Source organism: Gekko japonicus, unplaced genomic scaffold (assembly GCF_001447785.1).
Source record: "Gekko japonicus isolate JY-2015 unplaced genomic scaffold, Gekko_japonicus_V1.1 scaffold1592, whole genome shotgun sequence".
Classification (NCBI taxonomy): domain Eukaryota; kingdom Metazoa; phylum Chordata; class Lepidosauria; order Squamata; family Gekkonidae; genus Gekko; species Gekko japonicus.
In genome coordinates, this window is record NW_015175406.1 from 391,674 (window position 1) to 416,300 (window position 24,627).

The 24,627-nt window shown below is 46.1% G+C and overlaps 1 protein-coding gene across 1 annotated transcript in view; it reads right to left on the reverse strand.

The window, feature by feature from the left end:
• The window catches only part of LOC107122611 (zinc finger protein 420-like), a 38,074-nt gene that overhangs the window by 9,535 nt on the left and 3,912 nt on the right, over positions 1 to 24,627 (reverse strand). Inside the window, exon 4 of the mRNA XM_015425723.1 lies at positions 22,526 to 24,146. Within this exon, the coding sequence (XP_015281209.1) occupies positions 22,526 to 24,146 (1,621 nt within the window). The remainder of the gene's footprint in view (positions 1 to 22,525; positions 24,147 to 24,627) is intronic.

Sequence of the window (24,627 nt, forward strand, 5' to 3'; positions counted from 1 at the left end):
AAACCACCACCACCCCACGCGCGCAGGTCATCTTCCAAGGAAGACTACTCCTTAACATGAAGGCTCCATCTAACTATCACAGCTAAAGAGCCATTTCAAAGACCTAATAAGAATGTGAACTGTAGGGTCTTCTTCACTCGGTGACTTCTCAGTAGAGAAGATTCCAAGCCCAGACGGTGTAGGAGGCACACCAAAAACCAAACCAGGGACTCACCTGTACCCTGCACTGTCCACATCCTAGAAGAGAAAAAGGATAAAATTAGGAGCTGGTGGTACTCCTTGTGGCTTTTGTGTGACAGTGTATATGTTTCATTAGCTGATTTACTGGACACATTCCATCTGATGGGCTGGGTCCCATGAACATAAGAAGAGCCCTGCTGAATCAGACCAGTGGTCCATCCGGTCCAGCCTCCTGTATCACACAGTGGCCAATCAGCTCCTCTGGATGGCCATCAACAGGGCACAGAAGCCAAGGCCTTCTCCTGATGTTGCCTTCTGGCTCTGAGATTCCGAGGTTGACTGCCTCTGAAGGTGGAGGTTTCCTTTAGTCACCACGGCCACTGACAGACCTGTCCTCCGTGAGTCTGTGTAATCCTCTTTTAAAGTTTCTGGCAGCAAGTTTCTGTACTTTATTTATTTATTTACTTGATCTGTATACCGCCCTCCCCAGTCCTTATGCAAGCGGAACCATTAAAATTGTTCCTCCCTGTCAGCTTGCATTAAGATAGATCAAGATGAGGAGCCGTGTTTAGTCTGTAGCAGCGGTGGCTCAAGTGGTTAAGACGCTGAACTGCAGGCTGTGGAAGGTCAATAGTTCAGCAGTTCGAGACCCGGGTGCCACATGACGGAGTGAGCTCCCGTCGCTAGTTCCAGCTCCTGCCAACATAGCAGTTCGAAAGCAAGAAATTGCAAGTAGATAAATAGGTACCACTTCGGTGGGAAGGTAACAGCGTTTAGTCATGCCGGCCACATGACCACGGAAACGTCTTCGGACAGCGCTGGCTCTTCGGCTTTGAAACGGAGATGAGCACCGCAACCCTAGAGTTGGATCCGACTGGGTTTTGAGCAAGGGAAACTTTACCTTTACCTTAGCAGCAGAAAAGAGCAAGAGTCCAGGAGCACTTTAAAGACTAACAAAATCGGTGGCAGGGGAGGAGCTTTCGTGAGTCACGGCTCACGGTGAGCCGTGACTCACAAAAGCTCCTCCCCTGCCACCCATTTTGTTCGTCTTGCAGGTGCTCCTGGACTCTGGCTCTTTTCTGCTGCTTGCATTAAGTGATTGTACTCCTATAGCCTTTTCCAGGTATGCAAGAAATCATGCAGGCATCTATACAATTCCGAATACAAATTAAGTGAGGTCTTGTGTCAGCCATCTGTTGTACAGCCCATTGCTCCATATGCACATTGGCCCTTTTCACATTACCGTTCTAAACCGGATGTTATTCGTTGTTGGTCTGATTTCAAGTAAAGCGATACAGGGACAGGGGTGTCATACAGCTAATTTCCTTCCGTTATTGAGCCATCTCTGAAGCAGTGCCACTTTCCCCCCTGCCCTTTTTTGCCACGTGATCTTCCTCAGATTAAAAAAAAAAAAAAGTTCTATGGTGAGTGCTATAGCGCTATACTCCTATAGCACTTACAATGTTTTTTAAAAGTCTGAGGAATATCATGCAGCGAAATATGGCGGGAGGGAAAGTGGCATTGTCAAAAGCACTATGGACATTTAAAATAGCCACAGTGATTCAGAAGCGCAACTAAGGCTATCTCCTTGAGTCACTTATACATCTACTTAGGTTGTGTGGCCAGGCTCGGATGCTATTGTTTCAATCTCCACTCCCCATAGCATCGTGGCACGTTCAACACTTCCCAGGTGTTCCCCGTCTTTCCTACAAGCTTTCCCAAAACTGCTTTGCTGTGATGTTTCAGGGAAGAATCACAGTACAGCGAGGGTGGTGCTCATGTGAACGGGAAAGTCTGGATCTTCCCGGCCCTGCCCACATAGCACCCATCCCCCATAGCGGGCATTTCCCTCCTGCCACTGTGAGATATTTCTACCACCATCAGAAGCGGCTTTCTAAATTCAATTGCCAATTGGCCTACCAGCTATAGCATTATAACATTACAACAGTCTGTCTACCAGGTTCTCTGAATTCCCACCTTACTTTTTTTCTAAAAGTCAGTCAGTCTAGCCCTTTTTGTTGCAGAGATATCTCTATAGTGACTTTTTAAAAAAGAGAAAAAAGTCAGGAATCCAAAGACTCTAACAGATAAGAGTGTTGTTATAGAGCAACAGCAGTATGCCAATTGGTGATTCCCCCACCCCCAAATGTCTGGAAATGCCCCCTGTTGGCGTGGGAGGGGGGAATGGCCTCTGCCATGGGACTGGGCCAAGGAAAATACCGGAAAACCTGCCTCGTGGATGCATTGTTGTATCAGCAGCCAGAACATCATAAGGAAAACCAAGCAAAGCTCATTCTCATGTGGGAAACACCTTAATGTGTTTTGTTTTAACCTTGAAGCGCCTATTTTCCTTACCAACAGGAGCGGCTGTCTCTTCTCTCTTCCCAGTTGCTTCAAGCAGCAGCTCTCCATAGGAAGCCTGACGGTCTCTTTCCATTGGTGGACAACGTAGCTCTTCATCTCTTCCAGCCAATCTTGCACAATCCGCTGCAGCTCGTCGAGAAGGCCATGCATCTCCTTCCAGTCCACGACGGCCTTCTTCCCCTCAGATTCTATTTCCTCCTGCCAGGAGAAAAAGGAGGAGGGAGGTCAGCTCAGCAGTGGGGGGGGGGATAGAAGGAGGAGGAGGAGGAGATTGGATTTATACCCCACCCTTCACTACCTGAAGGACTCTCAGAGCAGTTTACAATCTCCTTTCACTTCACTTCCCCACGACAGACACCCTGTGAGGTAGGTGGGGCTGAGAGAGCTCTCCCAAGAACCACCCTTGAGAGAACATCTCAGAAAGAACTTATAACTGACCCAAGGTCACACCAGCGGCTGCATGTGGAGGAGCGGGGAATCACCGCTCACTTCTTCAGATAACTTTCATGAGTCACCACTCACTTCTTCAGATAACTTTCATGAGTCACCGCTCACTTCTTCAGATAACTTTCATGAGTCATCACTCACTTCTTCAGATAACTTTCATGAGTCATCCCTCACTTCTTCAGATAACTTTCATGAGTCACCGCTCACTTCTTCAGATAACTTTCATGAGTCACCGCTCACTTCTTCAGATAACTTTCATGAGTCACCGCTCACTTCTTCAGATAACTTTCATGAGTCACCGCTCACTTCTTCAGAAAACTTTCATGAGTCACCGCTCACTTCTTCAGATAACTTTCATGAGTCATCACTCACTTCTTCAGATAACTTTCATGAGTCACCGCTCACTTCTTCAGATAACTTTCGTGAGTCACCGCTCACCTCTTCAGATAACTTTCATGAGTCACCGCTCACTTCTTCAGTGAGCAGTGACTTACAAAAGCTCCTACCCTGCCACAAATTTTGTTAGTCTTTAAGGTGCTACTGGACTCTCTTGCTCTTGTCACCTCTGAGTATCTCTTGCCTTGAAAACTCTACGGGGTTGCCATAAGTATGCTGTGACTTGATGGCACTTTCCACCATCACCAAATGGCATTCACTGTATCTTGTGGCAGCGAGTTCCATAAATGAATTATTTTTATGTGTTCTCAAAAATGGAATGCCCTAACATCCAATGTGTTGCACAACAAAAGACATCCTTGAAAAGGAACGGGCCTCAGATGCCTACCAGCAAGTATTCACTTTGCTTTTCTTCCTCTGTTCTGATGCCTCCCTCTCTTGTCAGGGAGGGCCGGTGATCCTGTGGCATCTGAGGGAGATGGAAAAGCAGAAGAAGAAAAAAAATTATTCAGGAGGAATCAGCATCATTTTAAGTATGCTGGTCGCTGACTAAAGTAGCAGGCCCAACAACCATTGAATCTCATTCGTGCTTCCTGAGAGGGCTACCAAGCAAAATTTTCAGACAACTGTCTGCTTCTGAGCCGACTAATCAGTTATGTTAAATATGCCTTCTATTTATTATTTTTAAGGGAACGTATATGCTACTCCTCCAGAGACCGGCTCAAAGTGACATTTATTTAAGGAACTTATATTCCCTACTTAAATTTATAACAAATTGGAAGGGGGTATTTAATTTTTTTTTTTTAATGCACATATGTGTGTATGTGCGCACCTGAAAGTCATGGAGACCTCTGATGACTAACCCCTACTGGGGGCCTGGAGGATATGCAGAGAGGTGGCTGAATAAAGCCTGCCTCCGCCTCCCCCCTCTGGTATTTCGAGGAAGTCTTCCATGCTTAGCTTCCCAGATCTGACGAGATCAGGCTTGCCTGGGCTATCCAGGTCAGGGATAACGATTTTTTTTTGTTAGAAGGAAAACCATTTTTTAAAGCCTTATTTGCTTTTCCCTCTTTCAATGCACCAGAATCAAAAGAGTCTGAAATGAGGGTGCCGATAACACAACCCCCCCACACACACATACACAAAGTTTACACACCCTCCTCTCACACTCATTTGCCTCATTGGTCATTAGGCCATTTACCTTATGTCCCAATGCACAGGAGTGTTTCTGAGCATCTGCAGAGTCCACGTTCCTTCCTCACCATCAATTAAACATATATGAATCCAGGGGTCATTTCGTAGAAAAAAGAGGTGCAGGAGCTCATTAGCATAACTCATTTGCATATGCCACACCCCCTGACATCACTGGAAGTGTGTCAGAAGGCAACACCCACCGCTCAGGCTCCACTGGACTGTTTTGGATTGCTAGCTATGGGGGGGGGGGACACGTGCAGATCTGTCCTCGCAGAGGAGGGAGAGCTTGTACCTGAATGAAACTTGGTCTTAAAGGTGCCACTGGACTGTTTTGGACTGGGGGGTCGGGGGGGCACTGCAACTTACCTGGTGCTTCTTGCTCTGACTGAGGGCTGCTGGGAGCAGGGGGTGGGGCTTGTTGCATGTGCCCGCCCCCTTGGCTCCTTACTGCCGGAGCTCTGCTCCTGTGCGCTCCTGCAGGAAATGACCCCTGTATGAATCCCTCATAAACATATATGAATCCCTCATAGCTTGGATTCATGGCCTTCCCAGTTCACAAGACAGGGCTTCCCAGCCGCTCCGGTTCTTAACAAAAGGTTGGAAGGCCCATTTCATACGTTACCAGAAGGTTCCACTTCCACCTGTATCAACTCGCCTGAATGTTGACTGAGGAATGGTGCCTAGGGTTGTACTGACAGCTCCAGATTTCAGACTAGAGGGGCTCAGGTTCAAATTCTGCCCCCCTTAGCCACGAACCTTGAGTGGGTGACATTAGGCTAGTCTGGGGGTGGCCAAACTGCGGCTCAGGAGCCACATGAGGCTCTTTCACACATATTGTGCGGCTCCCAGCAGGGCAGGTGGGGAAGCGAAGGGGAGGCAGGCCTCCCTGATCGGTCTTCCCTCCCCCAGCCAGTGTTCCCCTCCCTGGCTAGGCTTGAGGGGGGGGGGGGGGGGCGAGCAAAAAAAGGAACCCCTCTCTCTCTCTCTCTCTCCCTCTCTCTCTCTGACAAATAAATATCATTGGACATATAAATATCATTATCAATATCTGTTTTAATCCCTTTTGTTTTTATTTTTGGCAGTCTGGTTTAATGTTCATAAAAAGCAAATTTGCATATTTTTCAGTGAAAACGTGTCATATTTGTTCACGTCTTGCGGCTCTCAAACATCTGACATTTATTTTGTGTGGCTCTTACGTTCAGCAAGTTTAGCCACCCCTGGGCTAGTCAATCTAGCAAACTTGCTTTGTAGGACTGGGGTGAAGATAAGGGGAGGACCTTGCATGCCAAAAAACCCTGTAATGTTCCCTCCCTCGGGATGTGAAATTTACTACTTGCCTTCACGGGATGTCTGTAGAAAAAGATATTTTCTTATTCCAGAAGGCCTTTCAAATATATTAAGTAAATTTGTGGTCTCTGAGGTGGTTTACAGATTGATTTAATGGCTTTGTGGTAATGGGGGTTTTATGCTTGAATTTGGGTTTGTTACATCTTCAATGGCCTCCTCAAAGACCCTTGTCTATCTGCAGAATGCCACTGTATCCCACCCTTCCTCCTCCTGGAACTCAGAGTAGCATACTTTTCCCATCTAATCCTCACAACAACCCTGCAAAGCAGATCAGGCGGAGACAGCATGACTTTCCCAAGACTGCCCAAAGAAAGCATCCTATCAGAGGGGGGATTTTAAAAAAACAAACATCATACACTCCACCTTTCTCCCCGGTGGAATCCCAAAGTGGCTTACATAATTTCCCTCTCCTCCATTTTATCCTCACAACAACCCTGTGAGGTAGGTTAGATTGAGTGTGTGCAGCAGGCCCAAAATCACCCAGCTAGCTTCCCATGGCCAAGTGAGGATTCGAACCTGGTTCTTCCAGTTTTTATTCCAACACTCTCACCACTATGCATTGATTGCAGCCCAGGGCTCTAACCACTACCCCACACGGGCTTTTCCCACACATGGAGAGAGAGAGAACAGATTGGATTTATACTTCACAACCCAAAGGAGTCTCAGAGTGGCTTACAATCCCTTTCCCTTCCCCACAATAGACACCCTGTGAGGTAGGGGGGGGCTGAGAGAGCTCTGAGAGAACAACGACTACACCAAACTGGGTGGAAAAGAAGCATGTAAGACAGTAAAGAGGGATAGGTTCCCTACAGAAGCAGCACAGAAGATTTCTAGGCAGACAGATGTAGAACCAACCCTGCCTTTCTATCAAGGATACCTGCACAATGCAAGTGTTTGCAAACAAATGCATTTCCCATGCAAAACCACCGCAGACGTATCCCTTGGAGCGTAAAATGTGATTCGGCACTCAAGATTCCGTACCTGTGCTTGTTCTTGTTCAGCCATTTCCTTTTTTCTCTTCAAAGAAGGGAACAGATCCAGAATGAATAATGTGGGTGATGCCCGTTTGCAGCCAAAGGGGGATGGGCTGGGGGAGTGTATTTCAGACGGGGGCTGGATATTTTCTGAGCAGGTCACACAAGAGGATGTAAAGGGGGGGGGGGTTGACAGGTAAGACAGTTAATTGGCTAGCCTCTCTGCCGTTGAGCTCCCTAGAGCCCGCCTATTTTCCCAGCTCAGAGTTGGAACCCGCGACTCAGGCCGAGGTTGCCTCTGAGCATGTACAGGGTGCCTCCCTCTTCTAACTGCTCCCAGCGTTTATAATCGGAGTGAAAGGCAGAGGAACGGACCCCACCAAAATAAAACCTTGGCTCGTTTCGAAGGCATTGCTGATTTCTTTGGCGCCCTGATCTGGATAGGCCAGAAAACTTCAGCCTAGGACTCCATTGCCCTAACCTGGATGGCCCAGGCTAGCTTGGATCTTGTTCGCTCTTGGAAGCCAAGCAGGGCTGGTCCTGCTCAGTTAGTACTTGGACGGGAGACGACCACAGAAGGCCACGGTCGCTCCGCAGAGGCAGGCGACGGCCAACCACCTCTGAACGCCTCTCGCCTTGAAAACCCTGAGCTAGGATAGTGTGCGCCTCCTCATGCAACTTTTTCCCTTCCACAAACACAGATAGTAAGTCCCGGCGGGCTTCCATTTCTTAGCCTTCCCGTTTCCCAAGTGATTTCAGGGGTCGTGGAGGGGGCAGTTGGCAAAACCTGTCAAAGCTCCCCCCGTGTGGCTCTCTCCTGGGGGCACCCCGCCTACGAAGCTCTCCTCCATAGCTTTGCACGCTGCAAATTGCAGTGGGTCAAAGAGGGCCCCCCCCCCCTCCTCCGGGGCTGCCAGGGTTTTTGAAGGCTCCCCCTCTCCTTCAGCTGCCGACCACCACCGGATACAGCATCTCTTGCCTAGAAGGACCGGCCCCTCTGGGTGCGGCTGATGCATAGAGAGAGGCGGCCGCAGAAGGAGCGCCGAACTCGGCTCCATCTAGCGGCTCGCCTGGTATTGATTTGTCTTTTTTTTTTACAATAAATTTTTTATTGATTTTCAAACTTTTGATAACAGGTTGATCAACATACTTCAATCAATCAATCAATAGACCTTTAATGGCATATACAGCATTGAAATCAGACTGTGACACAATCAGCTAAAAGTCTGAGATAATTATAAAATCATGAAACAGTTTCCCAAATTTTTCACTCTTATCACATCAACTAAGAAATTGGCCACTGCCACAGTAATCTCTGCTGTTGTATCATTCAATAGAATTTGACATTTTATTTTATTGGGAAGGTGATGTTTACCATGCAACCAAGTATTTAACCATTTTTCCCTAGCAGATACAGTCTAACAGTATGATCAACATACTTAAATAGGTGTACAGACATATTTGCGGTTAGTGAGCAATTGTAGAAGGTATAGTTTGAAAACAAATCTAACAAGAAATTTCATAAACAGGTAACCATCAATTTTGATTTCTAATATTCTAACAACAGAGCCTTAAATTCTTTACCTGTAATGCTTTATAGAGACAGTTGTACAGCAATGAATGATATCTTAGTGAACTAATGAATGCTTTGCTATTACCAAAGATGTAAAGCATCTATTTCCTTAGGAGTATCATCAAATTGCTGTAGATACTCTAGTATAGGAGACCAAACAGCGATAAAGGAGGAAGGAGCAGGAATTTTGTCAAGACGCGTAAGGTTATCCGAGAGCTTTGCCATTATGTATAAATCCCACAATTTCTTATGCCAATGTGAATGTGAGGGCGTCATTGTCATTTTCCATTGGGTGGCAATAACTGTCTTGGCTGCAAATAGCATTATAGAAACCCTCTCCACCACTGAAGGAGCAGAGTCCTGAGCTACCCAACTGTTCAAGAACAAATTTTCCGGGGTGGGAGTAATATCAATACTATGTAACGATTTGATTCGTACTATGATTTCTTCCCAAAAAGGAAAAATGTATTGATTTGTCTTTTAATCATCACGCGCTTCCTTTTCCTCTGCCACCGACTTCTTTGGCGGGCTTGGTTGTTGTCGTCTTACCTTCTCATCCACTGATCTTGTAGGATGGGATGAACATCTGGAGCAGAGGTCCTTCATCCGTGGCTATGAGCCACAAGGTACAGAGCAGTGTCTCGAGCAGTGATGCTTTGTATTCTGGGTGCTGGGGGGGAGGGGCACAATGGAGAGGGGCTTCTGGAGTTCTGGCCCCGCTGGTGGATCTCCTGACGGCACCTGGGTTTTGACCAGTGTGTGACACGTGCAGGTGCTTTCATACAAGCTAAATAATGCAGTTTCAATCAACTTCAGAGACTGCAAGTGGATGTGGCCATATTTCAGGCTCCGCGATTCTGCATCTAGCATTCGCTCCACGTTTTCTCAACTGGGAAGAAACAGTGCAGCTCAAAACCACATTCAAATACCCTGGGGCAACGGGGTACTGACTGCAAAGTCACCCCTGAATGGTCATAAATCTATGCAGAAAGTACCATAAAACCCGATGATCAAAGGAAGGGAAAGCGGCATGGCGTGGAGGCTACCATAAAATCCAGTGATCAAAGGAAGTGAAAGGAGCATGCAATGCAGAGGGAAATTTCTGTTCCAAGGTGGGTTTGGTAAAACAACAGAGGGAAAAGCCAATGCAGAATCAGCCACAGTAAAATCCAGTTGCAAGGTGCACTGAAAGTGGATTGAAAGCAGGGGTCGTTTCGTAGAAAAAGAGCTAGGGGAACTCATTAGCATAACTCATTAGCATATGCAACACCCCCTGACATAACCGGAAGTGTGTCATAAGGCCACACACCCCGCCCCCAACGGTCCCGGCCGCCAGCGGCGGCCTTGCAGCTCCACTGCCGAGTCCCATGAGGGGCCCAGCGGTGGACCTGCAAAGCCGGTGGGAGTGCAAGGAAGCCCCGCGAAGGCCCTCCCTGGCCCCAGGCAGGCAGGGGTGGGGAGAGGCAGGGAGGAAGCAACTTACCCTCCCTCTTCTCCTGCCTCCTCCTGGCTGAATGAGGGCCGGAAGCGGGGCGGCCGGAAGCAGGGGGCGGGGCTTCGTCATGTGCCCCGCCCCCCATACCTCACCCAGGGGAACTGCGATCCCCCCGAAATGACCTCTGATTGAAAGTCTGTTATAGTGTGGTATGTGTTCATTTAAGAGGATTGTATATAAGTGAGGGGTGGGAAGTGGGGGTGATTGCAGCTGTGAGATGTGTTTTATACTTGTATGACTGAGAGCAATAAAGACTGATTTGAAGACTAACCTGGAAGTATTATTTACAAGATATAACACATTGGTGCTTTCACACCCACTAAATGACACACTTTCAAATCTCCCATAATGAGAACTGATGCCCAGGAGACGGAAAATGGCTACTTTGCAGGGTGGACTCCGTGGCAGTATATGGGAAGTCCCACCCCTCCAGGCCTATGGTCTGCCAAAAAAATCTTAGGGTATTTCCCACCCAGGAGTTGGCAACCACAGCTGACTGGCCAGAGACGTTGCAGGCAAGAGGCAGTGGAGGGGTTAAAGAAAATGCATTGGGATTGAGGTCTGTCCCTGGGACTCAGCTGGCTCCTGGGAAGGCGAAGCTACCGTTTCCCAAGATGCCAGTCCTCACCGAGGCCAGCTGCTAGAAGGAACCGCCCAGTGGTGAATCCTCCATGTGGGAAAGTTTGGGGATATTGTTTTAAACAGAGGCTGTGTTCCAAAACACAAGCGCCACACTGTAAATAAGTTTTTTTAAAAACAAACAAACAAACAAACATAACTTTACTAAAGAAAACAAGGAAACGGTACTTTGGATAAAAGAAAATTAAAGATTACACACTTGCAGCTGACCACATTCTATCAGTTACATCGCTAACAAGAGAATGTGGCTCTCTTGCTATGTGTGGGACCAGATGGCCAGTATGGCTCTTTCCCAGACAGGATTGGGTGAGATAGAGAGAGGAGGGCATTGGTTTTCCTTTGGAAGCAATATGGCATTTGGGAAATGACAGTTGGAAGGGGAGGGAAGGGTAGAAGAGGGAGAATGGCCTGAAGTGGGCATGGGTGTTGAAGGAATGAGTCCTGAGTGAAGCAATAGATCCTGGGTGGCCCACGGTTCTGAATTAGGCATCTCTCCAGGGCGAGGAGGGGGCCGTAGCCAGTCAGCCTCTTTGACTCACACTTTGAAACTACTTTCCCAGGCTTCGGCCTGGCTGGCATCCATTTTGTCCTGCTTTGGCCCAAGCAGTGCCCCGCACTTTGGTTTTTGGAGTGAGATTAAGAGGGGTGCTTCTCTCTTTCTCTGTACCTGTAAACTGTCACCCTGCGAGAGCAGGGGTTTGACTGCTAACACCTTTGCTGAAAAGGACCAGGTATGAGTGCTGAGAGATTGCAGCAAGGTGGTGGGACCAAGGCTGCTGGGTCACTGGGTAGGCCTTTAGAACTAGGCATTTGCAAGAGGGCTTGGAGCCGAGAGCAACAGAGAATCGGTTCTGACCCTGGAAACAAGGCAGTCCCAATAGAGTCAGAAAGCTCAGCAGGCCTGAGGTATAACTACATAGTTGTCTCAAGAACACAGCTAACAAGAAACTCCACCCATTTCAGCAGCTCTCAAAAAATTTAGGGGCAGAGGAGGTACAAACCACCCCAAGTGAAAGGCGCAATACTCTCTGGATACATTACACCTTTCGCAGAGAATCAAGAATTCCATGGCTCTGTTGTTAACCCATGCCTCCAAGGAGTCTCTTTTATATATGACCCTGCCTATCACCCCTTCAATATACTCCCAAAGTCTTTCTCCTTGCAGAAACAGGGGAAGGCTGTGATTTTCCCTAGTGGCAGTTTAAAAATTTCCTTTATACTGTTGGCAGCAGAGTCCAAGCCTTAGGAACAAAGCACGTATATTCTGCTGGATATGCATATATTAAGGGCATCTTTACTCACACAGAGGAATTGGTTCTACTGGAAAAGAAAATTTCCCTAGCAGCAGACATTACAGTCCAGCACGCTGAATTGCTAGGGGTTCTGGAAGCGGCGAAAGCTGCCCCTTCAGGCGCCCTCCTAGCAGTCTATACAGGCAGCAGCTATAATTATGGGGCTTTTCTTTCTGACCTTGCACTTTGGAAGCAACACGGCTTCCGTGATTCCAGGGGCAAGCCAATTAAAGCCAAATGGATCTGAGAACAGAACAAAGTTTGAGTCCAGTGAGACCTTTAAGACCAAGAAGAAGAGATTGGATTGATATCCCACCCTTCACTACTTGAAGGAGTCTCAGAGCAGCTTACCATCTCCTTCCCCTCCCCACAACAGACACCCTGTGAGATAGGTGGGGCTGAGAGTGCTCTCTCAAGAACTGCCCTTGAGAGAACAGTTCTGAAAGAACCTGTGACTGACCCAAAGTCACACCAGCAGCTGCATGTGGAGGAGTGGGGAATCAAACCTGGTTCTCCCAGATTAGAGTCCATGCTCTTAACCACTACACCAAACTGGCTAAATAAAGTTTTATTCCTGGTAGAAGCTTTCATGTGCACACACGTCTTTGGGGTTCTTTTTAGCACTGTTTTGGCCTTTGGGGAAGGTCTCACGGGGCTCAGGCCTTCCCAGGGTTGCCAAATTCCTGGAGATTTTGGGGTTGAGCCTTGGAGAGGGTGGGGCTTGGGGAGATGAGGAGCCTCTCCTGGATATTATTTATATCACTTATAGTCTGCCTTTCCCATTTGGACTCCAGGCAGATTACACAGAGTGAGTCGATACAATCAAAAAGAGGGGGCATTTAGTAGACAACACAATAGGATTAGGGTTCTAGAATCAATCAGAAATCTAAAAACAGGACTGAAACAAAGTGGAAGTTAACATGACACATTAAATTATGCAAAAATTATACAGTAGGATCCTGGTTTCATTGAGCTGAACCCAGTAGCATAGACCACAGTCCTGAATAGTGTATCCAAGTAACTTTATGAATCATTTAGTACAGTGCAACTCTGTTGCATGCACAGAAAAGCTCTCCTGAATCATTGTTTCATACAGTTTGTGGAAAGCCAGTAGAGTGGGAGCTTTTCTGACTTCCTCAGGCCATTCCTTAAGGAGGGGGCCACAACCAAGAAGGCATGCGTTTGGGCGGTTGTCAATTTTGCCCAGTTGCAGGTTGGCACCTGCAGAAGTCCTCAACTCCGATGATGAAAGTTCTTGTGGCAACAGAGAGGGAGAGGCAGTCTCGCAAACATGAGTGCCCAAGGCCTTGAAGGGCTTTGTATGTAGTAGCCAATCCCTTAAATTGAATTTGGTAACTGCTGGAGTGACTAGAACGGGAGTAATATGCATGCTCCATCTTTATTTAGGTTTCTCTCTCTCTTTTTTTGGCCATCAATTCATAGCTGACTTATGGTGACACCATTGGGTTTTCAAGGCAAGAGACGTTCAGAGGTAGTTTGCCATTGCCTGCCTCTGTGTCTCCACCCCAGTATTGCGAGGCGGTCTCCCATACAACTACAAGCCAGGGCTAATCCTGCTCAGTTTTCGAGATCTTTTTTTAAAAAATATTTTATTATTTTCAAAATAAATAAACATCCAAACTTAGTGAACACATTAAGCATCAACGTTTCTTTAACCCAAAAGAAAGGAGTACATAAAATTAGAAATCTATGTACAACTTCAAAAGAAAAAAAGCAAGTTCTTATAGTACTTATTCTGAGGAATGACCTTGTGTTTCTTCAGATATTCAGCTAAAGTCAGTAAGTCCACCCAATTGTCTCGATAGTTTGTGAAACACCGTAAATATTGTTCAAATGTTTGATTAACACATTCCGACTGTCCATCAGTCTCTGGGTGGTAGCCACTGCTCAGGCCCCATTCTATCCCCATATGTTTCATGAGCTCCCCGCAAAACCTCGAAATAAATTGGGAGCCCCTATCCTTTATTATTCCAGTAGGCAACGTGTGGAGTCTGAAAACATGTTTGAGAAATGCTTTAGACAACGTTCCGACTGTCCATCAGTCTCTGGGTGGTAGCCACTGCTCAAGCCCCGTTCTATCCCCATAAGTTCCATGAGCTCCGCCCAAAACCTCGAAATAAATTGGGAGCCCCTATCTGTTATTATTCTGGTAGGCAACGTGTGGAGTCTGAAAACATGTTTGAGAAATGCTTTAGCCAACGTTCGTGCTGTCGGCAAACTGGGGAATGGAATGAAGTGGGCTTGTTTGGAGAACAAATCCATGACTACCCAAATTACCATCATGGATTTGCTAGGGGGGAGGTAAGTCCGTGATGAAATCCATGGAAATCACCTCCCACGGTCTATTTGGGGTCATCCCGAAGCTCCCTGAGCTCAACCGGGGTCAAAAATACAGCTATGGATTCTTCTAATTCCTTTTCATATAAATGCCGCTCAAGATCTTACCTAGCACAAAATGATTCCACAATTTAGAACGCCACATTCGCAAGGTAGGTACCTTTTTGTCCTTCCATCTGTATGCTAGCAATATCCTTGCCACAGCTAGTAAATTAGAAATCAATATATTTTTCGCTTTTGAACAGGATGTATCTGCCCAGCTATTCAGAACGTAAAGGTAGGTAAATCATATCCTGTAATTTGTCGTATTTCCTATTATTTGGGCCCAGAAGGAGTAAATTTGGGGACATCCCCACCAGAGATGTAAAAAGTCACCCACGTCCACATTTCTTCCAGGACTTACAATCCAAGTTCAGGTTTATTCTATGTAGTTTGAGGGGGGGGGGGGGATACCATCTAGTTAACATTTTAAAAGTTTGGAATCTAATATTAAAAATCCTTGAAGTATTCACAGGTTATCTCCAGATATTTTCCCACATTTCTTCCATAATGTCAGTTTGATAATCCATTTGCCAGCTAATTTGGTACCTCAACTGTGTTTGGGACTCTGTTTCAATAAATAATTTATAAATTCCAGAAATTAATCCCATAATTTGACCAGTGTAATTTTTTAGTATCAATTTGAATTCCATTGGAGGTCTAGAAAAAGTAATCTTTAAAGTTGGGGAGGCTAGTAAATTATGAATTTGTAGGTATCAAAACCATGGAATTGGACTGGCTAATATCTCTTCTAATGCCGTTTAGTCAAAAGGTGGCCAAATCATTTAAACCCGTATTACCTGCTGTGGTCCATGTGTCAAAGACCCCCTTCTCCTTTAACTTTAATAACTGATCCGGCTCCCGGGCCACATGTCTGACACCCCTGGTATAAAGCCTATCTGGTCTTTTGATATATTCTGAAATCATTTTCTGTAATTTAATTGTGAGGGTTTTGAAAGAGATCTTATAATCTACATTTAGCAAGACAGTGTGTCGATATGAAGCTGGAGAAGGGATTATTAGGGATTATTAAATTTGCTTCTGCCCATGATGGTGGTATTTTCCCATGATTCATTATATAGTTTGCCAATTCTGTTAAAGGCTTTAATAAAATGATCATAAACGTTTTTTAAAGTTCTGGGCTAAAACCGTCCCTACCTGGTATTTTATTAGTCTTTGGTTGCTTTATACATTCTTGGATTTCCTGTTCTGTGATTGTGCTGTCTAAGAATTGTTTGTGAGATGTAGACAGAACTTTAAGTAGTCTTATTTCCTTGAAATACTTTGTAATTTCTGTTTCATCAGGTGAGGTGGTAGAGTATAACTTTTGGTAGTATTCAGCCATGCATTTAACTATATCCTCCAAATTATAATGTAAATTTCCTGAGGTATCCCTAATCTTATTTATCCGTCTCGCTATTTTCCATTCTTTAATCTGCCAAGCAAGAATTTTCAAGTTTTTTTGGGATTTTTGCCAAAATAACTACCTAGTTGCTATGTCACAGAAATCAATTTCCCCCTTACTTCTGCCTTGAAGGCATCCCATATCAGTGTTGGCTTCACTCCACATTTATGGTTTGTTTCCCAATAATGTTTTATTTCCTGTATTATTTCTTCTTTGATATTATTGTTTAATAAAATTGTATTAATTAAGGGTCATTGCTTTTCTTTGGGTCTCTTTTCAAACCTTTTGAGCAAACAGTCTGCAGGGGCACGGGTTATATTTTCCTAGCAGATCAAATAATTCTGTGGTAGTTTTCTTATGTGTCTTAACCTTAGGCTTATAGTGGGATTCATCCAAATAATAATCAACTATCAGATTTAGATCTGTACCCATAATCAATACTCCCTCTTGAAAGTCTTGTATTTGCTTAAAAATCTCATCTATAAATTGAGCCTGTGCTATATTTGGGGCATAAACTGTGGCAATTGTAACCATCTGCCCATCCAAAATGCCCTTTACCAGTACATACCTCCCCAAGGGATCACTTTTTGTTGCCTTCCAAAGAAACTGAAGAGTATTTGCTAAAAGCATCACAACTCCTCTGGCTTTGGATGTACCTTTGGCATGATAACAGTTGGCAAACCATTTTGTATTAAGAACCGGATGAAAATCTGTTTTAAGGTGTGTTTCTTGCAGCATTATCTGGTTTTGTTTTCATTATAAATGAGGTAATCCATTTTTGCTTGATTCTATTATTCAAGCCTCTCACATTTAATGATCTGATTTTATAACCTAAGGACATATTCAGGGTATTCCCAAGTCTTAAACACAAAGATAGAAATGCTGTTATCTAATTTTTTACTTTGTTCAATCCCAATAAACAGCGAAGAACTGTGTACCTGATAGTCACTAAACAGTCACAATACCCCCACTCTTTGTGGTCACAAAAACTGTTTAAACAACGCATCTAGCTTCCTTAGAATATATTTTAAAAACTGCCCTTTGACACTTTTGCTGCTCAAAAAGAAAAAGGAAAAACCATCTCCTCTTCCCCACCCCCTCCCCACTTAAGCCTGACTCTATAATATCAGACTTATAACTTCAATCCAAGGGTATGCAACCTTTATCCGGTTTTTTAAAACTAAACCATTTAAACATAACCAAATACGAGCCTTGATTCCCCTTACCCATTTTCCCTCCCCTCTCCTTCCTCCCACCCTGTTAGAGAATACCAAGCTATGGGAGACAACCCCCCCCCGCAACTATTTAAACTGTATATGAACAATCATTCAAATGTAGAATGCTTCCAAGTTCAAATGCTCTCCAACAGTCCACTTTTAAACTAGTTTTCAATATTATTTCTCATCTCCTAAGCAAGTCTGACAGGAATCTTACTGGGTTTTTAGGGGCATTGGAAAAAGACAGTTTGCATTTAATTGTTTTCCTCGAGGAGTCCACATTAGCTTCCAGCTCTAAAGCCTGAAGCAATGCCACCCCAGTGTCTTCATCAAATGCATTCAGTCTCTGTCCATGATGAAATATTAAAAGTCTTCCTGAAGTAGACCGTCTATATTTGATTTGAGTTTCCTGAAGTTTTAAAGTTGTTGGTTTTAAGAGTTTCCTAATTAAAAGAGCTTTAGGTGGCACATCAGGAAACACTATGATGCAGCATCTAGCCCAATGACTTTGCCTTTGATATCCGTGTAATTCTTTGTGCATAGACCGATTGTCCTATTGTAGCACTAATCCCAAATTTAGGGGTGTTTCTGCTTCTTGCCTTGTTTTTGCCAGTGTTGTTTGGATTTCAGCCAGCTGCTCCAATGAGGTTTGAGCAACATTCTCAATCTTTCTATAATGGAAGTTCCCATATGCTGCACTGTAGCCTGGAGGGAAGACTGAAGCAGCTGCGCTGTAATTGGGTCATTCGGCTGTGTTCCTTCCGGTAAGAATGTTTTCGGCGCCATCTTGTGGGCCGTGGCTAAAGCTGTCTCAGTCGTTTTCTCTGTTGTTTTTTTGTGAGGAGACTTCCATTTCTTCGGTCCCCAAACCCACAGGTGAGGCTGACTTGTTTCTGTTTGTTTTCCCCATTGTTTTGTTAATAACAGACCATGTGGGCCGTGGCTAAAGCTGTCTCAGTCGCTTTCTCTGCTGTTTTTTGTGAGGAGACTTCCGTTTCTTCGTTCCCCAAACCCACAGGTGAGGCTGGCTTCTTTCTGTTTGTTCTCCCCATCGTTTTGTTAATAACACACAGTTTTTACTTGCTCTGAGGCGGGAGATTTGCAGAGTTGGGAGAGAACTGAGGAATCACGCACCCACCATCTTTTGCAGCTACATCACGCCCCCCCTAGCTTCCGAGATCTGACGAAATCAGGCTAGCCTGGGCTCTCGATTTAACTCCCGATAATACCTGAGCCATGGCATTCTGCACCAACTGGATTGATTTTGAGGGAAGACCAATGGACAGTGTATTATGGTATAATCTAGTCTGCATGTCACCATGGGGTGGTTCCCGATAATACCTGAGCCATGGCATTCTGCACCAACTGGATTGATTTTGAGGGAAGACCAATGGACAGTGTATTATGGTATAATCTAGTCTGCATGTCACCATGGGGTGGTTCCAGATGGCCAGATCAGCTGTATCAAGGTAAGGGGCCATCTTATGGGCTAGCCTGAGTTGGGAGAAAGCATTATTTAGAGTGGTGTTAACTGGCTTCTACAGCAATCCTGTTGGATTTGGTATAACCTCAAGGCTCTTAAGTCAGCAAGAGTTAGCCGTGTTGGAAGTTCCAGATGCGATGTTCTCTGTTTCAGACCTCCAGACTGAGCGGCAAGAAAGACTAGATAGCTAGATAGGCACCCTGACCTTTCTTCCTGTATCTACTCTTCTGCCACTGTCCTCTTTGAAATGCAGTTGTATTCTCAGGGATCAATTTCCCCTTCCTCCCCTCTCACTTTGGATGAAGACGCACTCTCTACCTGCACGCACCAAGAGAGGAACACGCGGTCCTCTTTTGGCACCATGAGTCAGATGGGGCCTCTCGCCATCTGCTGCCGTCCTTTAGCTAGTAAGTTAGTAATCTGTCAACCTCTGCTCTTTCCTAGCCAAAGTGTACTTCTCAAACAGAGAAGCATTTATCTTCTAAACTTCCAACGTGGCTCTTCGTAGCTTTGTAAGTTGAGTACCCTGGTAAAGTGACGCTCCTGCGCCTGTAGCTTTATTTAAACACTCTGCTAACAGAGTTGAACTCCATCAAAAGTGGGGAGCGTACTGTCATTCAAGATCTCCACCTTCCCAAACAACATTACCTCTGTCTTTTCAGGGATTAGTTACAGTTTGTTCACTCTTAGTCTCCCTCCCACAGCCTAGCCAGACTGCAATTTAGGTTATAATGCCACACAATCCACCCTCAACAGCAACCATTTTCTCCAGGGGAACTGATCTCTTTCTTCTGGAGTTCAACTTGTAATTCTGGGAGATCTCCAGGTCCCACCTGGAAGCTGGCAACCCTAGGCCTGGCAGCAATCACTGGGTGACTTGATACCACTTGACTTGCATGACACACCTAGGACTGGCTACTGGATCCTGCTCAACAGAGCCAACCTATGAAAGTCAGTAGGGTGTATTGGTTAGAGCTTCAGAGTACGGTCTCAGAGACCTGGGTTTGAATCCCCATCTCACTGTGGAAGCTCACTGGGTGATTTTGGGCCAGTGACATACTTTCAGTGTAACCTACTTCACAGGGTTTATTGTGAGGATAAAAAGGAGCAGAGATGAACGATACAAGTTTCTTTGGTCCCCACTGTGAAGAAAGCCAGGGTAAAAATGAAGTAAGCAAAGAATAACTATAGCTGAAGATGAGAGCAAAGATAGGCTGGTGAATGGCTAAGAAGGAGAGAATGAGGGAGGGAAAGTGGAGAGGTTATGGGGGTTGGCAAGAGGAAGGAAAGAGGAAATAGTGGTCATTTTGGTCAAATGATAGGCAGTCATTTCCCCAGAAGGCATTTTCCTGGGGCCCCTTCTTTGGGGGGCCGTAACTCGGACCCTGTAAACCCAATCCTCACTAAATTTGGAGGGCAGGTAGAGGAGAGTCAGCTGGAGATACCTTACAATTTGGTGTCTCTAGCACACCAGGGCACGTTCTACCGCCTCACGAAAATCTCAACCCTCATGGGTTGACAAGGTGGCTAAAAATTCATGACAGTCTGTGGTTCACAAAACGGGGCACATCCTGAACCATGAACCTAACCAAACAACATTTTCCTAGTTCATGCCTGTCCCTAGCTATGACCCTTGCTTAGCTGAGGCCCCTGCCACACGGGGGGGGGGGGAATGCATGGCCAAAGTGCGGCTTTTGGAAGCCGCACCAAAATAGACACGCTGCAGCGAGATCACATGGATCCCCTGAGCCGCAGCGCTGTTTGCTCCCCGGCATGATTAGATGCCAGGGAGGAAGCCATGGTCGAAGACCGAGGCAGCTGGATGCGCATGCGTGCGCATGCGGAGTTATCAGATGCCGGGGAGGAAGCTACGGTCGAAGACCGAGGCAGCTGGCTGCGCATGCGATCCCACGGCCGCGCTTGCCGTGGCCATTCAGGTAAGACCACCTCTGTCGATGGTTCTTTTTTGCTGTGGGTTTTCGGACGTAGGGACGGATCGGGGACGGGTACGCACCGCTTCCCAGATGTTGCGGTGAGATCGCACCCGTTTGCTGCACCCCCGATCCGTCCCTCTCCCGGGCCAAAACCCTCCGTGTGACCGGGACCTGAGTCTTGTTTTCTCTGATTCCTTAAGAAATGCTTAATCTAAGGTTGCTGCCTGGAGGAAAACAGTGTTCTCTCCCTTTAACAGAGTCATTATAGGATGTTATTTAGCTCTTCAGATCTTCATTTCCACACACTAAGCCTCTGGGAAAGAGGCAGGATTCCCCCCCCTCCCCCATTCAGTCCTGTGAGCGACCCTAAAGCAGATACCTTTCAAAACTGAAGTAAAGAGATGGAAAGAGAATTCTCTCAGTCTGCATCATAAAGGCACAATCTCAGTGAAGGAAGTCAAGTGGGGCTCAGAGATGGGTACTAAGCCTTGGCCCAGGGCTTAATTTAGGCCATTTCTAGATCACGGGGCCCCGGGAGAGAGGGGTGATCAGTGCAGGAGGAGGGAATCCTACTTCTCCCTCCTTATTCTCTCTGGGAGAATCTGGGGTGGGGAGAATTCTTCAGATTCTGGAATTTGTGTCCCACAAGGTTCATCTGCCAACTCCAGGGATACCAGTCCATTTCCACAATACTGGATGTTGTTGGGCGGTCTGACCCCTTAGAACTTACTGAGTTGTTGGGCTGGGGGACACGACCTCTTCCTTTCAACTCAAATTAATCCTACTGCCAGGATGCTTTAGGCTGTAAAGTGGTAAAACCCCAAAAAGCTCACAGCAGGCTGGACTGGGGAGGGATTAGGGTTGTAAAATGCCTCTTCTAGAACTGCTTGTCAGATAAAAGTGTTTGTGAATCAAGGAGGCTGGCTAGTCACACTGTGTTTATGCCAGGAGCAGAGGGGCTGTAGATATCTGTTACCCTCAACTTCTCTATTTCTTCACGGGATTTCGAAGGAGGAGGAGATTGGATTTTTACCCTGCTCTTCACTACCTGAAAGAGTCTCAGAGCAACTTACAATCCCTTTCCCTTCCCCTCCCCAAAACAGACACCGGTGAGGTAGGTGGAGCTGAGAGAGCTCTTTTCAAGGACTGCTCTTGAGAGAACAGCTCTGACAGAGCCATGACTGACCCAAGGTCACCCCCGCAGCTGCATGTGGAGGAGCGGGGAATCAAACCCGGTTCTCCCAAATTAGAGTCTGCGTTCCTAACTATTACACCAAATCAAATGGTTTTGCCAGTTTTGCAGATGTCAAAAAGCATTAGTTTGGCAGATAACCTGAAGGAGGAGGGCAAACACTAAATGGCCCTACTCTAAGTAATTTCTTTCTGAGCTTTTCTGAACCTCCAGCACTGAGAACTTGAAGAAAACCCTCATCAGAACCAGATATAGGAAAGTTTCACCCTTGTACAGATTCTCTGAGGAACATGAAAGTTGGGTCTGTATCTCAGGCTCTCACCACACACAGCATTGATGAGGCATCTCCCCTGGGTGAACTCCTCGGTGCTAAAGAAGATATCAGCTGATCCTTCTACCCACAGAGCCCATCCATATCCTTGCTTTCTTCACTGTGGGATCTATTTGAGGTTTTAAATATGACTAAAGCTCTTTCCATTGTCCAAGCATTTATAACATTTCTTCCTGATTAGGGTAAGGTTTTTGTGTACATTCAAGCCCTTTACAACAGTTTACATCATTTCAACACTCTGTATGGTCTGTGGGTGTCTTTTAGATATGAAAGAAGAGAAAATCTCTTTTCACAGGCTAAGCAGTTACCTTGTTTCTCCTTGTGTGGGTTTTTAGATGTTTTTAAAAAGTGAAGAGTCGGACTCGACTATGCAACTGAACGACAACAACAATAACAACAAAAAGTGCTACTCCAACTGAATCTCTTTTCACACTCTGAGTGCTCAAAGGTTTTCTGCCTTGTGTGGGTTCGTTGGTGCAGTTGAAGTTTGCAACTCTGACTGAATCTCTTTCCACACTCTGAGCATGCCAAAAGTTTCTCCTTTGTGGGTTCTCTGATGCTGTTGAAGATGGCTACTCTGACTGAATCTCTTCCCACAATCGGAGCATTCAAAAGGTTTCTCTCCTGTGTGGGTTTTTTGGTGCTGTTGAAGAGTGCCACTGTGCCTGAATCTCTTCCCACACTCTGAGCATTCAAAAGGTTTCTCCCCTGTGTGGATTCTTTGGTGCCGTTGAAGAGTGCCACCATGCCTGAATCTCTTCCCACACTCTGAGCATTCAAAAGGTTTCTCTCCTGTGTGAGTTCTCTGGTGCTGTTGAAGAGTGCCGCTGTGCCTGAATCTCTTCCCACACTCTGAGCATTCGAAAGGTTTATCTCCTACGTGGGTTCTTCGATGTTGTTGAAGAGTGCCACTCCGACTGAATCTCTTTCCACACTCTGAGCATTCAAAAGGCTTCTCCCCTGTGTGGGTCCTTTGATGCCGTTGGAGATGGCTACTCTGCCTGAATCTCTTTCCACACTCTGAGCATTCAAAAGGCTTCTCCCCTGTGTGGGTCCTTTGATGCCGTTGGAGATGGCTACTCTGCCTGAATCTCTTTCCACACTCTGAGCATTCAAAAGGCTTCTCCCCTGTGTGGGTCCTTTGATGCCGTTGGAGATGGCTACTCTGCCTGAATCTCTTTCCACACTCTGAGCATTCAAAAGGCTTCTCCCCTGTGTGGGTCCTTTGATGCCGTTGGAGATGGCTACTCTGCCTGAATCTCTTTCCACACTCTGAGCATTCAAAAGGCTTCTCCCCTGTGTGGGTCCTTTGATGCCGTTGGAGATGGCTACTCTGCCTGAATCTCTTTCCACACTCTGAGCATTCAAAAGGCTTCTCCCCTGTGTGGGTCCTTTGATGCCGTTGGAGATGGCTACTCTGCCTGAATCTCTTTCCACACTCTGAGCATTCAAAAGGCTTCTCCCCTGTGTGGGTCCTTTGATGCCGTTGGAGATGGCTACTCTGCCTGAATCTCTTTCCACACTCTGAGCATTCAAAAGGCTTCTCCCCTGTGTGGGTCCTTTGATGCCGTTGGAGATGGCTACTCTGCCTGAATCTCTTTCCACACTCTGAGCATTCAAAAGGCTTCTCCCCTGTGTGGGTCCTTTGATGCCGTTGGAGATGGCTACTCTGCCTGAATCTCTTTCCACACTCTGAGCATTCAAAAGGCTTCTCCCCTGTGTGGGTCCTTTGATGCCGTTGGAGATGGCTACTCTGCCTGAATCTCTTTCCACATTCTGAACATTCCAAAGGTTTGTCCCCTGCATGGATTCTTTGGTGCTGTTGAAGAGTGCCACTATGCCTGAATCTCTTTCCACACTCTTTGCATTCAAATGGTTTCTCCCCTGTGTGGGTTTTTTGGTGCTGTTTAAGATTGAAACTCCAACTGAATCTCTTTCCACACTCCAAGCACTCAAAAGGTTTATCCCCTCTTTCGGTTCTTAGATGGTGTTGAAGACTGCCACTTGAACTGAATTTCTTTTCATGGACATTATTTTGGGTTTGCTCTGAGATGTCCATTCTATATTTTGAGCACTTGTATGTTTCTTCTGCCATGTGAATGACTCTTTGGAAATGCCCCCCTTGGCAAGGAATGGGTTGATCTCTATTCTTGACCATTTGGCTGCCTTTCTGCCTCTTGGATCTGCCTTGATTCCTGAAGTTTCCTTCGAAATCTCCATTTTCAACTTTATCTGGCAATTGCCGGTGAAGTTCCTCACCTTCCTCATTCCTCTGATCAACCTCTGCTGGAAGAAAGAGAAAGATCCCATTAGCACCTGGGAGGGCAGGTAAAATCCGAAGGCATCTATGTGACTGCAGTAGAAAAGGACTGACAGCCCTTTGGCCTCGTCCAACTTGGCTGATCTTAACTACCCCCCCTTCTCCCCAGAATATCTAGGATTTAAGGATACTGCAGCCCCTGAAGAGCCACAGCTGAGCTCTTGCCCAGAAGGAGCTTCCGAGCCTCCAGATCCCCGGCCCCAGAAGGCCTCTCTACCTCCTTACCCAGTGGGCTTTATAATTCTACGAAACTAAGAAACCGCCCATGGCTATTCCTTGTCTGTTTCCTTGATTTACGCGTGAAGGATACCCACTCTCAGCCAGCTCATTTGGGAAGGAAATCCTCTCTTGAGATCCTCTTGAGAAGCTCTCCAGCCCTTCTTTGGACTCAAGCCTTCTGTCTGTCTCCACCACAGTCTCTTTTACATTCCTTTCTTGTTTGGCAGA